Below are 16846 nucleotides of genomic sequence, written 5' to 3'. Positions count from 1 at the left end.
AAACAACTCTATATAAATAGGAAGTTTTATTTTAAAGGGATAAAAAATAATAAAAAGGCAGTTATAAAGGTAGAATGCCAGCAGGGGGTTGGGCGCTATCCAGTGTATTGCACTGAGTGTAACATGTATGACTGTGTGCCAGTTGGGCAGAAGTCATTGGCGTGTGCTCGGTGCAAGGAGCTCCTGGTTCTCAGGGAGTGAGTTCACACCCTCAAGTCTAAGGGGGCTGACCCGGAGAAGCAGAGACAGGCTCACAGATAAAACTCTTGGACTTGTTAGATGTATCCCACTCCGAGAATGACAGCCCCACCATTGTCAGGAAGCACGAGAGTCAAGGGGAAATAGGGCACTGTGCTGATGAAAAGGGAAAGATTCCCTCAGAAGGGACCGCTTCAGTTGGTGAACAGGTATCCTTTTGCACCAAGGAACCATCCCTGGAGGGGGAGGGGTCTCTTGGTAGTTGGTGATTCGCTCCTTAAGCATGTAGATAGATGAGTCGTGAACCACCATACTGACCGCATGGTGACTTGTCTGCTTGGTGCAAAGGTAGCAAACATCATATGTGGTCTAGATGGACTAGTAGACAGTGCTGAGGAGGAGCCAGTGGTTGTGGGACACATTGGCACCAACAGTGTGGGGAAATGTAGTTGTGTGGTCCTGGAGGAAAAATTCAGGCTGCTAGGCAGGAGTCCTAAGACCACAATCTCCAAGGAAGCCTTCTCAGAAGTGCTGCCTGTTCCATGCGCAGGGCCAGCTAGGCAGGCACAAAGTATGAGTCTCAATGAGACAATGGTGTAGGGAGGAAGGGTTTAAGTTTATAAGGCACTGGGATACTTTTTGGAACAAGCAGGACCTGTTCAAAAGAGACAGTCTGCACTTGTCCCAAGAAGGAACCAGGCTGCTGATCTTGAGGGAACGCCGACAGGAGGTGAAATGCCTCTGGTTTGGGGTGGCTCATCGCTAAGAGATGAAGGGGTAACTAGATCAAGATGGGTAGTTGAGTGTCTGTAGCAGTAGAAAAGAGCAAGAGTCTAGTAGCACCATAGGTAAAGGTAAAGGTTCCCTTGCTCGAAAGCCAGTCGAATCCGACTCTAGGGTTGCGGTGCTCATCTCCGTTTCAAAGCCGAAGAGCCAGCGCTGTCCGAAGACGTTTCCATGCTCATGTGGCCGGTATGACTAAACACCAAGGCGCATGGAACGCTGTTACCTTCCCACCGAAGTGGTACCTATTTATCTACTTGTAATTTCTTGCTTTTGAACTTCTAGGTTGGCAGGAGCTGGAACTAGAGACGGGAGCTCACTCCGTCTTGCGGCACCCGGGTCTCGAACTGCTGAACTACTAACCTTCTGCAGCCTGCAGTTCAGCGTCTTAACCACTTGAGCCACCACAGCTCCTAGTAGCACCATAAAGACTAACAAAATATGTGGCAGGGTAGGAGCTTTCGTGAGTCACTGCTCAGTTCTTCAGATACTGTTTTAGAGGGAAATGGATTCAGACTGGCCCCTGAGAGGGTGACAAACAATATTGAGTGCCTGAAGGTCTGGAGGCCACAGGAGGAAGGTTGCAGGCCTAACATGTCTGGGAAATTATAGATGTATATATGGTAGAAGTGTCCGGGGTAAAATAGGGATGCTGGAATGCTTAGTGTCAAAGTTTCCAAAATGCCCACAATCAATGGGATCCAGTGATTCTTTGATATAAAGTGTATCAGAAGGATAGGGAGGGAAGGGTTCGGACGTGGAGTGTCTCTGTATGTCAGAGAGGGTATACAGTCCAGTAAGACTGAGAATGTAAGAGAAATAGATTCACTTACAGAAACGCTATGGGTAGAAATAGTGTGCTCAAAAGGAGGCTTAACTCTGGGTGTTTATTGCCCACCACATCAGCAGCAAGGGTGATTTTAAAACAGCGAAAGAGTTAAGGAAAGCAGCTAGACAAAATAATTGTGTCGTAATAGGAAATTTCAACTACCTACATATTGATTGGGTCCATATGTGTTCTACTCGGGAGAAAGAGTCTGGGTTTCTAGATGTTCTCAATGGCTGTGCCATGGAGGAGATGGTCCGGGGGGAGGTGGATCCTGGACTTAGTCCTAATGCCCAAGACCTGATGAGAGATGTAAATGCGATAGCCTTGGTTGGGAATAGTGGCCATAAGTTTAACATTTATGTGAATAGGGAACTGCCCCAAAAGATCGCTACAACCACGTTTAACTTTAGAATAGGTCACTTCTGTCAAATGGCGGGTGCTTGTGAAGAAAAAACTGGAAGGAAAGATAAGGAAGGTCAAATCCCTTCAGGAAGTCTGTAGACTTTAAAACTACAATCCTAGAAGCTCAGATAAAATGTATACCACAGGTCAGGAAAGGTACAAATAGGTATTAAAGGCCTGCATGGTTAATGAAAAAAGTAACAGAAGTAGTAAAAGGTAAGAAGGGTTCCTTTAAGTGGTGAAAAGCTAGTGTGAGTGAGGTAAATAAAAAAGGAGCACAGGCTGTGGCGAAAAAATGTAAGTTGGTGATCAGACAGGCAAAAAGGGACTTAGGAGGGGAACATATTGCAAAAAACCAAAGGCCAATAATAAAAAATTCTTCAAATACATTAGTAGCAGGAAACCAGCCAGAGAGGCAGTGGGACCCTTGGATGACCAAGGGGTGAAAGGATTACTAAAGGATGATAGGGAAAAGGCAGAGAAGCTGAATGCTTTTTTCTCCTCTGTCTTCACTGTCAAAGATGGGAGGTGCTTGCTCACTCCAGAACCGCTGATTTCAGGAGGGGTATTGAAAGATCTGAGTCAGATTGAGGTGATGAGAGAGGAGGACCTATGACTGACGGACAAATTAAAAACTGACAAATCACCATGCCCGGATGTCATACGTCCAAGGACTCAAATGTGAACTTGTGGATCTGCCAAAAATACGCAGTCTGCCACTAAAATCTGCCTCCATTTCCAAGGACTGGAAGGTAGCTAATGTAACCCCCATCTTTAAAAAAGGTTCTGGAGGATATCTGGGAAATTATAGGCCGGTCAGTCTAACGTCGATATTGGGTAAGTTGGTGGAATCCGTTATTAAATATAGTTTAAAGATAGGATTAGTAGGTAGGGTATGAGTTTTCATGAGTCACTGTTCACTTCTTCAAATATCTGGTATCTGAAGATGTGAGCAGTGACAAAAGCTGACACCCTGCCACAAATTTTCTTAATCTCTTAAAGTGCCACTGTGCTCTTTTCTATTGCTGAAGTGCTGGGGCTGGTTTTAGTGTCCGTCGCCAGCAGGGGGCAGTGTTGCACTTTATTCCCACCCTGGCCTGAGATGTTGGGTGCAAGTGTGGTGCTTGACAAAGCATTGCCAGGACTTCCAGGCATAGAGCAGAGAATAAGGTGCTTGGGGTGGAATGCTCCTTTCCAAAAGAGAATGCTTTCTGCTTGAGTATTCCTCCTGATTTGGGAAGGCACTTTCCCCCTTTTTCTTGGATTCTCACGTGTTCACACAATTCTGTGATTCTGTGTCATGGATTGGGAAGTGTTGGGCACGGGCACTTAATGTGGTATTTGAACTCTTTTGCTTCCTGGATCGATCTCCAGGACTAACAATGGGGCTGTTTTCTCCCAGTAAATCTGACTTCCATAGCAGAAGCAGCCAGTTTTTGGATCCTTGCCCTTCTTTCGCCCACCTTTGCTATATAGTCCCATGCTGGATAAATGAGGCATTTGTGACCTTTTCCCTGTTTAGCATTTCCTCCTTCCTTTCCTAGAGAATCTGGAACTCAGGACCCCATCTTCATTCTTTTTCTCTCTCCACTCCTAGACTTGAACTCAGTTTCTGTGCCCATCTGGTCATGTGCAAAAAGATCTTGTCACTGATTAACCACAAACATGAATAGGATAGACTAGGAGAAAAACTTGTAAAGTGGATTGGTGTGACTTGCAGGCGAATTTAAATTGCTAAATCCTCTTCCCAGCTCTAGAAGCGTGCTGAATGCTGTGGCAGTTCTTCACTCTGCCCACCAGGTGGTGCTCACTTCCCATATTCAAAACCAGAGGTCACCGCAGGATGCTTTCTGTCTGATCCTTTCCTTTGGAAATCGAGTGGTGGATTCTTGGTAGCTTTCAGCGATGCTCTTTGCTGCCCTTTGATTCATTTTGCAGCTGTTGCTGGGTGTAGAGAGGATGAAGGCGCAGAGCTGGTTGGTGTGATTATAGAGCAAGATTTCAGAACTGGAGATGTCTATCTCCCCACCCCCCCAGCAGCATCCCTGCTGATTATCACAAGCTCCTTACAACCATATTTACAGCATCCTTTCCGCATGGGGATTAGGGCCGGATCAGCACTAACTGGCTTGTGGCTAACTCCACAAAGCAAGAAGTCAGGAGAGCAGTTACATAACTCCTTTCCAACCCTCCCTAGTCATTTCAGCCTTACAGGGTCTGAAATTGGGTTGGAAGATGGGGCTTGGGGGGGAAGCCCCCCCCCCCCACTCCTGGTTTTGTAAAGCCCAGACTGTTGCCTTGTTTCTTCACAGGAGCCTGGTCCCCAGATGCCGCAGAGTGAGCCTAGTGAAGCCCTGAGGTGGTAGAATGGGCTGTTCCCTGTCTCTCGTTAGAGGTGCACCACCATTTTTCAATTCTACACTGCCCCAAGAAGGAAAGGAACAAAGCAGGGCAAGAAATCTTTGTTCTGCCAAATTTCTGCCTTGGGAACTAATTAAAGGAGGAGTCCACTGGTACCTTAAAGAGTAACATCTATTCCAGCAGACGTTTTTGTTGTTTTGCTGCTCCGGACTAATGTGGCCACCCATCTGGGATTCTCTGTCTCAGGAGAGTGTTCACTAGTGAGATCCCTCCTCCTCGCATGCTGGCTGCCACCACGTTTGGTTGCTTGTGTCTATTCAGCCATGGTCTTTATACCTTCATAGGATCACAGAGTTGGAAGGGGCCGTATAGGCTGTCTAGTCCAACCCCCTGCTTGATGCAGAATCAGCCTAGAGCATCCCTGATTTTTTGTCCAGCTGTTGCTTAAAGACTGCCAGGGAGGGGGAGCTCACCACCTCCCAAGGCAGCTGATTCCACCGTTGCACAACTCTTGCTGTAAAAATTTTCCTCCTATCCAGTTGGTACCTTCCCGCCCTTAATTTAATCCCATTCTTGTGAGTCCGATCCTCTGCTGCCAACAGCTCCCTGCCCTCCTCTAAGTGTAAAAAAGTAAAGGTTTCCTTTGCTCGAAAGCTAGTTGAATCCAACTCTGTTTCCAAGCCGAAGAGCCAGCGCTATCCGAAGACATTTCTGTGGTCATGTGGCTGGCATGACTAAATTCTGAGGTGCACGGAACGCTGTTACCTTCCCACCGAAGCAGTGCCCATTTATCCACTTGCAGTTTCTTGCTTTCGAACTGCTAGGTTGGCAGGAGCTGGGGGCCAGAGACCGGAGCACTGTCATGCGGCACTAAGGTCTTCAAATACTTCAAGAGAGCAATTATGTCCCCCCCAACCTCCTCCAGAAAACTGAGTAAGGTGGAAATCCAGCAGGTAAGACCACCCCACCCCTCCCAGGTGCACAGATGCAGCAACGTGAACCTATTTAAGCTTTTTTTTTGCATCACATCTCTCTGCCAGGAAAAGCTTCCCTTGCTAAATTTCTGTGGGTTTAAAAGCACAGGTGTTGAGGCCAGTAAAAAGGAGCAAACTGGCAACCTTCAGGGAAACAGGAACTGGATTCTCTAGGTGGAAGCTTTCTGGCTTTCTCGGAGTCATTGGAGGTGTAAGACCCAGCTGACTGGAGCTGAGCTTTGGGCCAGGGACTTGGATACGCACCGCAGAGGATCTTGGGTCTTTTACTGAGTTGCTTTATAGAGGTCCAAGTAGGTTGCTAACTGGTCAGGAAAAGAGATGCCCTGTCCTTCTAGTAAAGGTGAAAATGTCAAGAAAACAGGCAGTTGAAGTTTTTAAGGGCATGCAGCCAAAACAGGATCAAACTGTTAAAAAGGGGATAGCTGGAGGGACCAGTTTGAAAGCCGGCAAGCCGAGATCCGAGGCAGCGTCCTTTCATGAAAGGTACCAACTTTTTTTCCCCCTTGGTGAAGCACCTGTCCCATTAACAGCTGTCTGCTGAGCACACAGTTCAGAAGGGGATACTCCCCCCCCCCCGTGTGTCAAAGCAAGAAGCCGAAAACATTTTGCCTTGGGGAACAGCTTGGGAGTCTACTCTTAGCTTCTTGTGCTGCTGCAGTAAAGTCATGGGGCTGTGCGTGAAGGAAAGCTTCCGTACGGAAAGCTGCCCTGAAACTGCTTCGGTGGGGACTGGGAGAGCGGGGTACAAAGCCAATAAATAATCAGCATTGATGTTGAAGGAGTAGTCTGAAAGCCAGAGTCTTTTGCAGTACAGATGTGATTGGAAAAGTCCGTGTGGCTGTCAGGGGTTGTGCCGTATGGCATGCTGACATGGCTCTAGCCAGAGGCTGCCACAAACCATGACTTGGGCAACCAGGATGGGAATTTCAGAGAGGTCACCTGTGGCACAGTGATGTGCGCCACACTTGGTGAGATTGCTGGAACATTTTCTGCCACATTTGCCCCCCTTGTTGGTAGACTGCATGATATGCATGTTTTAGCTGTAATCTTTCATTAAAATCTGCCTCCATTCCTGAGGACTGGAAGGTAGTTAATGTCACTCCCATCTTTACAAAAGGTTCCAGAGGAGATCTGAGAAATTACCGGCCAGTCAGTCTGACGTCCATACCGGGTATGTTGGTGGAAAGCGAGAGAAGCTGAACCCCCCAATAGGTATCGTACACAATTGTCCTACCAAGGTGTGTGTGCGTATATATAATTCCCCGCTCCTGAAATATGCACAGAAGTATAGCCAGCAACTCTGGAAATGATGCATTTGTTTCCCTTCACTGTAGAAGTTCTCGCCTGGACAGAGAAATTGGCATAAAATGTAAATTTTGATGCATTTGCAGATTTCCCCACCCCTTCTCTGAACTATTTTCCCAAGAGCTTTGGTGTTAGATGCAAATGCGATGTTTTCGCTCTTCCCTGGTTCCTGTTCCGCCCAGTGAGAATCCACTCAGAGCTGCGTGAAGGGTGTGGAGGAGACAGAGGTAGAAAGGGCTTTCTTTCGCATCACACGCCTTAATTTATTGATAAAGCGTCAAGGTGAACATTGAAAACACAATATGTGCTTCCTGCCACTTTGTTTGTAAATGTTCTTTTTTAAAAAAAATAGAGAGAGAGATTTGGAGCTGGCAGGAGGGAAATCGGGGAGGTGGGGCAAAAGGCGAGGAAGCCAGAAGTGGAACAAAAAGGGGGATTGTAAATTCAGCCCTTATGCTTTAAAACTAAGAGGCAACCTACACCTGATTTCTAAATGAGTTTGTGGGGACAAGAGACTTTATTTTATGTGTTCACTTCATTTATACCCCTCCTTTCTCCCCAAGGGGGGACCCAAAGTGACTTACATCGATCCCCTCTCTTCCATTTTATCCTCACAGCAACCCTGTGAGGTGGGCACTCAATGAAATTGCTGAGCAGTCAGGTTAGGACGGATAAAAGGAAGTATTTCTTCACCCAAAGAGTGATTAACACATGGAATTCACTGCCACAGGAGGTGGCGGTGGCTACAAGCATGGACGGCTTCAACAGGGAATTGGATAAGCATAAGGAGCCGAAGTCCATCAGTGGCTATTAGCCACAAGGAGGAGGAGGAGGAGGAGGAGGAAAAGATTGGATTTATGTCTCACCCTTCACTCGTAGTCTCAGAGCTTACAAACTCCTTTCTCTTCCCCTCCCCACATATACACCCTGTGAGGTAGGTGGGGCTGTTTCAATTACTGCCCTTCCAAGGACAGCTCTTGTCAGAAGTATGGCTTTCCCAAGGTCATCCAGCAGGTGCAAGTGGAGGAGTGGGGAATCAAACCCGGCTCTCCCAAATTAGAGTCCGCACACTTAACCACTACACCAAACTGGCTAGGAACTCTGGGGCAAGCGATGCTCTGTATTCTTGGTGCTGGGGTGGGGGGCAACAGTGGGAGGGCTTCTAGTGTCCTGGCCCCACTGGTGGACCTCCTGATGGCACCTGGTATTTCTGGCCACTGTGTGACAGAGTGTTGGACTGGATGGGCCACTGGCCTGATCCAACATTGGCTTCTCTCATGTTCTGGATCCTTCTCCACCCTTGGGAGCTGCTTGGAACATAACTTCTCTGTGCTGTTGGTTACACACAATACCCTTTATTGAAAAACAGACAAGTACATAAATTTTTAAACATTGTTCCCCCTTTAGTAAATTAACCCCCGCCACCCACTCCCTAGAAAGTAACCCTCTTCTTAAAGAAACAGGAAACCTAGAGTGAGAGAAGAAGAAAGCAACAGAAGCGCAGCAAAACTCCACCTCCAGAACTTATTGATGTCAACTCTCTTTTATCCTTGCCCATCCCTCCAAAAAGCAAAAGTGGAGGGGAACTTGCCAGATGACTTTTAAATGCATCCTTGGGAGTAAGAACTGACAATGAAAGAATCAACTCATTACTGAGCAATACAATCAGAAAACAGCTATGCTGACAATGTTACAGTAACACGGAACATAAGAATGTGGGGGGGGCTAGGAGCCAGTGTACATCCAGAGAAAGTTATTTGGCTATGCTCCAAAAGCTGGTTACCAAAAAAGGTGGTCCCATTGATCACATGGGGCTGACTTCTAAGGAAACCTGCTTAACATTGGGTGTCAAGTTGACCCACAGTCCAGTTGGCAGCTAAGAGTGCATCCGCACCTATAGAAATAACTCAGTTTTATACCATTTTTGGTGTCACGGTTCTCCCCGGAGGATTGTGGGACAAAGTTTTGTAGCATGCTGAGAATTCCATCACGTAGGCTAGATGGGCCCTGAGGTGTCTTCGTTCTCTGAATGAGAACTAGAAAGTTAGCTGGTGGCTAGAACACTTGGATTAAAATAGGAATGGTTTAGGGGTCAGGACTCCTGGGTTCTTTGGTGAGTATCCCTCACTCTTCAATGAATGGGGAGGCTATGCAGGGGGGTTCCCCCATGCCAACTCAGCAAGATTAAGAGTGGAGAGAAGTGGCTGGAGGTGACTGTCTTGAGGATTTGAACCGGGTTCCCCCTGGTCAAAGTTCACAATTCCATCCCTTTTCTTTGCTCCTGCACTCTTTGCTCTTTTCCTCTTTTCTGTCTCTCGTTTCTCTCTATGTTCCTCCTCTGCCTTTCCCTGCTTGCAAATATGCCCGCTTTATAACTGCCAAGCCTACAGCCTGGGCACCTGCTTGAAAAGTCCTGGAAACGTTTTTTTAAAAAAGAAGGATTGGAGGGGGGGAGCTACTTGCAAACACTGCAGTGGGGCTTGCAGAGAGGGGCACACGCTTGTTTTATCGTACTTATGGTTTGTTTTAATTTGCACACTTACAGGCATGCACGGACATACACAGATGGTTGGGGGGAGGGTCAGAATCCCCCCCCCTCCAGCACACACTCATCCACACGTTTCTCTCCGTCTCTGCTTTCTCTGCCGCTTCCCCTATTTTTTCTTGGGCTCGTACTGGATGAGCTTCATTATTGCCTCATTCTTCATCACCCCTGAAATAAATTCCTGTTCGGCAATTTTATCTGCAACAAAAATGAAAAGAAAGGGTGACTGGGAGGAGGTGGTAAAGCAGACCCGAATAAACCCTGAGCAAAGTGGGGAGGGGGGGTGAAACTGATGACAACACTGCAACCCTCGACCTTGAGGGTAGAGTCTATCAAAGCTGGGGGATTGATTCCTGGGAAGAAACGAGGCTGTGAAGTGTATGTATGGGCGAGGGGGAGAAATGGGTAAGTTACAGCTCCCTAGCGCTGAAGCACCTGGCTGAAGTCAGGTCTGTATACAGGTTGGCCATTTTTGCAAAATAAGTCCACAGAGCATGCTGTGACAATGCTTAGCATTGGAATAGCACTTTGGTATATTCAAAGCATTTCGCAAACATTGGCTCAGATGAGGCATAGTGCAAAACCAGGGTTAGTTGGTGACACCAGGATTTGGCTCCCAGATGACTGATTGCTCAAATCCTGGTTTCCCTCCGCAAATGCTAGTTTTCATTGGGGTGAGGACTGTAAAAGGTAAACGTTCCCTTGCTCGAAAGCCAGTCGAATCCGACTCTAGGGTTGCGGTGCTCATCTCCGTTTCAAGGCCGAAGAGCCAGCGCTGTCCGAAGACATTTCCGTGGTCATGTGGCCGGCATGACTAAACACCAAGGTGCACGGAACGCTGTTACCTTCCCACCAAAGTGGTACCTATTTATCTACTTGCAATTTCTTGCTTTCGAACTGCTAGGTTGGCAGGAGCTGGAACTAGAGACGGGAGCTCACTCCATCATGCGGCACCCGGGTCTCGAACTGCTGAACTACTGACCTTCCACAGCCTTCCACAAAGTGAGGGTTAAGGCGGGATGTTGGTGTGCCGTGTGAACCCTTCCTTAAGACTATCTGGGTAATAAATCAAGCTTCATGGTTTCAGTTCCTGGACTGACAGTCACTAACCACCCTTAAAGTAGCTCATGTTTGGATGGTCGCACTAACTGTAGTGAATTACACCATAGTTTTGTGAGCCTCACAACAACCCTCTAGGGCAGGAGCATCCTTGCATTGCCAGTTGGGAGCTCTGAAGCGGAGACACAGTGGAGTTGCCTCAAGCCAGCAAGGATGTATGTAGATGTTTGTACCTCACTTTTCTCACTAGTGGGGACGACATTGCTTTCCCTTCTTCTGTTTTATTCTCGTAACAGCTCTGTGGAGCTAGGGTGGCCGACTGCCTGGAGAAAAGGTGCTGCCCCTTTAATAGAGGCTTGATGGGATGCTATTTGCTTGCCTCCCGTGAAAATCCTCAGCTGTCCATTTCCACACATGAGCCTCTATTAAATGGACAGAAAATGTTTCTCCAGGCCTACTGGCAACCTTATGTGAAGTAGATTAGGTTTAAGGAGTGACTGGCCAGCCCCGGGCCACCAAGTGAGCTTCCATGGAGGAGTTGGGTTCAAACCTGGGCATCCGAGTCCAGCATTCTAAGCATAACACCACACTGGCTCATAGCAGGAGGAGGTTTTAAGTCAGGGCTGCCCTGACTTGACAGTCATCCTCTTAGTCCTTTTGCTGGGTCTTAACTGATTCATCATGTGAATTTTAACTGGCTAAATGTGCCTGAATTTGTATCTGAGTAAAACAATAGTTTTGAAGGGGGAGGGGAAATTACTTTCTCTGGTTCAAGATGATGCACAAAAGCAGCATCCTGGAGAGGCCTTCCCTCCCGCGTGTGGCAGAGAGGAAGAAGAAGAAGAAGAAGAGATTGGATTTATACCCCGTCCTTCACCACCCAAAGGTGTCCCAGAGCGGCTTACAAACTCCTTTCCCTTCCCCTCCCCACAACAGACACCCTGGGAGGTGGGTGGACCTGAGAGAGCTCTTCACAGAGACTGCTCCTTTTCAAGAACAGCTCTTGTCATAACTACGGCTTGCCCAAGTTCATCCAGCCAGGTGCAAGTGGAGGAGTGGGGAATCAAACCCGGTTCTCCCAGATTAGAGTCCGCGCATTTAACCACTACACCAAACTGGCTCTCAGCGGAACGCCTCTTCCAGAACGGAGTCTGCCAAGCTGCATCTTTTAGAAAGGCTTTTTCAAAAGATGTGCCGCTCAGTATATTATGGGCCCTTTAGTCGGTTTTTAATCCATCCACCCAATTGATTAACTGGTGTCACATTGCAGCCCTTCAGCTGGGGGTCTCAGAACAGTCTCTTGCACCACGGAAAAGTTTCTTGTGCTGGAGGAAAAGTGCTTCCTTAAGGAGGGGGGAATCCATGGGATCCAGCCCCCTACATAAAAACTGCTCGTTTCAAAAAAAATAATTGTACTTCTGTTTAGACCCCTGATGAGGTAAAACTACCTTAACGTGCCAGCTTTTGAGCTTCACAGAACTCTTCATTGATTGGAATGGAAAGAGCAGGATCTTAAATATGGCCATCGATGGGCAGATTAGGGAGAGTGTGCGTTCAAACTAGATTATGCAACTGCTGATAAAGGATTTGATGGGCTCTTGTCAGTTTTCAAACTCTGGTGTAATCTTTCTTGATTGCTCTTCGCTAGAGAAAAAAAAGCAGGCATTGGCATCAGCCTTGAGGATTCCAGAAGAGCCTCCTTTATTCAAAAGTAATTTAACATTCTGATGTATGAGGGAAATGTGTATGTTTTCTTTTGTGTGTGTGCTTGCTTGCTTGCATGCCTGGGAGAAATGGGTGACTTATGGCAACCCCTACTGGGGTCTGGATGTTTCAGAGGTGGCTTGATAACCTGTCTCTCCATCCCGAGCCCTGGTATTCCTTGGAGGCCTCCCTTCCAATTACTTGCCATGGTTGGCTCTTCTTAGCTTCTGAGACCTGACAAGATTGAACTTGCCTGGGAAGTATTTTCTCTGTGTAGGAAATGAGAACGTGCACATCCAGGAAACTCCTGCATGTGGGGAAGCCATACTGTTTACCTAATTTACGTCCTGCCTTTCTCCCCCTTCGGAGACCCAAAGCAGCGTCTGTGATTCACATCTCCATTTTATCCACACAACAACCCTGCGAAGTAGGTGAGGCTGGTCCAAGGTCACCCAGTAACCTTCCCTGGCCGAGCAGGGATTCGAACCTGGGTCTTACACATCCTAGTCTGACACTCTAGCCTCTACAGCACTCTGCCTAGCTCACAATAATAAATTGCACTCTTCCCATGTTTGGTGCTCATCAGCCAGAACCATGATACCACACTGGCACTCTCACACTGGGAAAGCGTGTCTGAGGGACCATTCCCAAGGCCAAGATAACACACACCTATTCTTGAACTAAGCGAGAAAAACAAAGCAGAACGTAATACCCATTACATTAGTAATAGTCTTTAAAGCCTTACACGGCCTGGGACCAATGTATCTGAAGGACCGCCTCTTCCTGTACATGCCCCAAAGAGCGCTACACGCTATTGTGTAGGAAATGAGAACGTGCACATCCAGGAAACTCCTGCGTGTGGGGAAGCCATACTGTTTATTTACCTAATTTACATCCTGCCTTTCTCCCCCTTCGGAGACCCAAAGCAGCTTCTGTGATTCACATCTCCTCCATTTTATCCACACAACAACCCTGCGAAGTAGGTGAGGCTGGTCCAAGGTCACCCAGTAACCTTCCCTGGCCGAGCAGGGATTCGAACCTGGGTCTTACACATCCTAGTCTGACACTCTAGCCTCTACAGCACTCTGCCTAGCTCACAATAATAAATTGCACTCTTCCCATGTTTGGTGCTCATCAGCCAGAACCATGATACCACACTGGCACTCTCACACTGGGAAAGCGTGTCTGAGGGACCATTCCCAAGGCCAAGATAACACACACCTATTCTTGAACTAAGTGAGAAAAACAAAGCAGAACGTAATACCCATTACATTAGTAATAGTCTTTAAAGCCTTACACGGCCTGGGACCAATGTATCTGAAGGACCGCCTCTTCCTGTACATGCCCCAAAGAGCGCTACACGCTATGGATCAACATCTCCTGGGAGTCCCTGGCCCCTGCCTGGTGGAACATGCTCCCCATTGAGATCGGGGCTCTGCGGGATCTACTTCAATTCCGCAGGGCTTGCAAGATGGAGCTGTTCCGCCGGGCCTTTGGCTGAGGCAGTGGACGTCCATATATGGTCTCCTTGAGGTGTTTGTCACTCTGTTAACAACTACTGGCTGTGGCCAGGAACCTCCCACAACCAGAAGACTCTCTTGTTATTAGCTGTGACCACCATTTTAATATTTATGATGTTTTAAATTTTAATGTTATTACATCAACTAATATATTTTGTATAAATGATATGTTACCCGCCCTCAGCCCGCATCTGGGAAGGGCAGGCTATAAATGTGAAGAAATGATAAATAAATAAATAAATTGAAGAATGTGGGGACCCAAGTTTTCATTCCAGCGGAAGACAGGTTTTTCCACCTCTTTGACTGCAAAATGCTGATGACAGCAGAGCTTGAGAAATTCAGCCGCAGCCAGTAAGGTGTTTGGGCTAGGGGCAGGGCTATTTTTGGGCAGGAACGCAGCACAGGAACGGCGTTCCAGCTGGCTTCCAAGGTGGCCACACCCAGCAGGGACTCATTAGCATAATAGGCCACACCCAACAGCAGAAACTCATTAGGATTGGCTACATTAGGGGTGTGTGGCCTAACATGCAAAGGAGTTCCTGCTACAAAAAAGCCCTGGGTTTGGACAACAAACAAGGTAAATAGAATAAGAAGGGAAAGGTGGGTGTGGCTGGATGACCACACTTCTGGTAACATGGGGGTGCATCCTAATGTGCTAATGAGCTGTGCTGCCAGGGGTGTGGCCTAATATGCCAATGAGTTTCTGCTGTTGGGTGTGGCCTGTTATGCTAATGAGTTCCTGCTGGGCTTTTTCTACAAAAAGAGCCCTGGGACTGAACTTTTGCCGGTGAGACTGGGTTTCGATCCCCACTAGGGCTGTGAGCCTTGTTTGGGTGACCTTAGGCCAGTCATTTCCTGTCAGTTGAACCTACCTCACAAAGCTGTTGGGAAGGGGAAAGTAGGGGAACCCCATCTGAGTGTGCCTTCTGGAACTCATTTGTTCAAAGAAGGGTGGCACCTAATTGAGAATGCATCAATATAGTAGCTACTTGTTGCTGTGCACTCAGACCCAATACATTATGCAAGAGATTTTTTCCTCCGTTGGGTCAATAGGCGGAAGAATAGGCAAGCTCGTAACAGAGCTTTTGAGCAAGTGAAGCCCCACTTCCGCCTGGTGGAAGAGTTCTGTGTGACTCAAGAGCCTACCCTCCTAATGCCGATCAAGGCTGAACCAATACATAGTGACACAGCTGAGCCGACCTTTCTTCTAAAATGGCCTTCCAGTTTGCCAACACAGTAGTCTTTGAAGATCTCCCTTACGTGCTTGGCTTCTGATCAGAGCCTGGGATGAGAAGGCTGAGGGGGCCAGTCCAGCTCTCTGCTAGTTTAGTGTGTTTATAGGGGCCAGATGCCATTTTTACTTAACGGCTTCAGTGAGAAAAGCATTAAAGGAAATGTGAGGAGACACATAGGAGGGTGTGTTGTCAAGATGGGTGGGGGGAGCAATTACCAGAGTCTCCCTTCTTGAAATATGTCCACAGCTTGTCGGCCCGTTTCTGAGGGGTATTTTCATCTTCGGGCAGGCTCTTCTGCTCTTCTGGGGGGATCATCTTAAATATGGCCTGGTGGAATCAAGAAAAACAACTGTTCAGAGTCAGATGACAGTATCTTGATAGACGGTTTCAACGTGTACAGCTTCTCAGTCTACTTTCCAGCTTTCCCCAGCTTCACCACATCCCCTTTCCCAGAGAGCTCCTGGCTCATATTTTCGTCAAATATACATTATCCCTAGGGGTAATGTCTGAAACTTTCCATGACCTGACTGATTTACTGAAAAGGCCTGTGGAAGAATGGGCGCCATTTTCTGTCCGCAACCTCACCCCCGCCACCAGGCCGTTTGAGTCCACTAGACCAGACGGCTAATCTCTGGTGATAACAGAATGGTTTTAAAGCCCCCCCATCTTGTTTTGTTGGAGATATACACCCAGGAGTGAAGCCAGTCTGCAAATATCAGCTTTGAGGCAATGGTCAGGAAGGATGGCTGATGAGGACAGGGCTGCCAACCTCCAGGTGGCACCTGGAGATCTGCTATTACAGTGGTTCTCCAGACAACCAAAATCAGTTTCCCTGAATAAAATGGCTGCTTTGGAGGGTGGACACTATGGCATTGTATCCTATGGAAGTCTCTCCTCTCTCTAAACCCCGCCCTCCTCAAGCTCCATCCCTGAAATCTCCAGGTATTTCCCAACCCAGAACTGGCAACCCTCCATGAGGAAGTGGAACAGGTCACAAGGGAAGGGGTGATGAGTGGGCAAGGAAAGGGGCTTGGATCCAAGTGATCATTTCTGCGGGCGCAGGGATTTTTGCCCACGAGGTATGAATTTTCTCATCCTCTCTTGCAGCTGCTTAAAATGCTCCCAGACACAAATGGGGTAGGGGAATTTTGGGCTGCTGCAAGAACTGGGAGGCAGGATCATTGTCTGCAATATCCTATTTGAGATAACGACAGCTAGAACTGTAACACAGTATTCCAAATGATGCCACATCGTTTATTTATTTTATGTATTAAAACATTTGTTAGCCATCTTTCTCCTTTGTGCAACTTAAGGCCATTTACAGTATAAATAAAACATCATAAAAACATGGTAAAAGCAACAATTAAAAGACCTATAATCGTTGCAGATTTAAAACTCCAGTTAGGACCATCCAATAATAAAACTAAATCAAAATGCAGCCCTTAAATAAAACTGTCTTCAACTGCCTCCTGAAAATCGACAGTTAAGGGGGCCAGGCACACCTTCCTGGGGAAGTTGTTCCATAATTGCGAGGTTGCCGCAGAAAAGGCCCTTTCAGTGAGACAGTCAGGAGGGCATCTCCCCACAATCTTAATTCCTGGGCAGGAATGTATGGGAGAAGACGATCATTCAGATACTGCGGTCCCAAACCATGTAGGACTTTAAAGGACAAAACCAAGATCTTGAACTGGGCTCCAGAGTGTTATCAGTAGTAATTGAATTAATTACCGTAGTACTGGGGATGTATGCAGGGGTCATTTCGTAGAAAAAGAGGTGCAGGAGCTCGTTAGCATAACTCATTAGCATAACTTATTTGTATATGCCACACACCCTGACATCACCGGAAGTGTGTCAGAAGGCAACACCCACCACTCAGGCGCCACTGGACTCTTTTGGATTGCTAGCTATTG

General features: G+C 47.4%; 1 protein-coding gene across 1 annotated transcript in view; it reads right to left on the bottom strand.

The window, feature by feature from the left end:
- Nucleotides 1-9527: 9527 nt before the first annotated feature.
- The window catches only part of RCVRN (recoverin), a 15377-nt gene continuing 8058 nt past the window's right edge, over nucleotides 9528-16846 (bottom strand). The window contains exons 2-3 of the mRNA XM_015414417.1: nucleotides 15152-15263; nucleotides 9528-9616 (exon numbers count right to left, since the gene is read on the bottom strand). Coding sequence (XP_015269903.1) covers nucleotides 9528-9616; nucleotides 15152-15263 — 201 coding nt within the window. The remainder of the gene's footprint in view (nucleotides 9617-15151; nucleotides 15264-16846) is intronic.

This window comes from Gekko japonicus, unplaced genomic scaffold, assembly GCF_001447785.1.
Source record: "Gekko japonicus isolate JY-2015 unplaced genomic scaffold, Gekko_japonicus_V1.1 scaffold243, whole genome shotgun sequence".
NCBI classification, from domain to species: Eukaryota; Metazoa; Chordata; class Lepidosauria; order Squamata; family Gekkonidae; genus Gekko; species Gekko japonicus.
The sequence above is the reverse complement of the archived record's forward strand: the minus strand, read 5'-3'. Positions and strand labels throughout refer to the sequence as shown.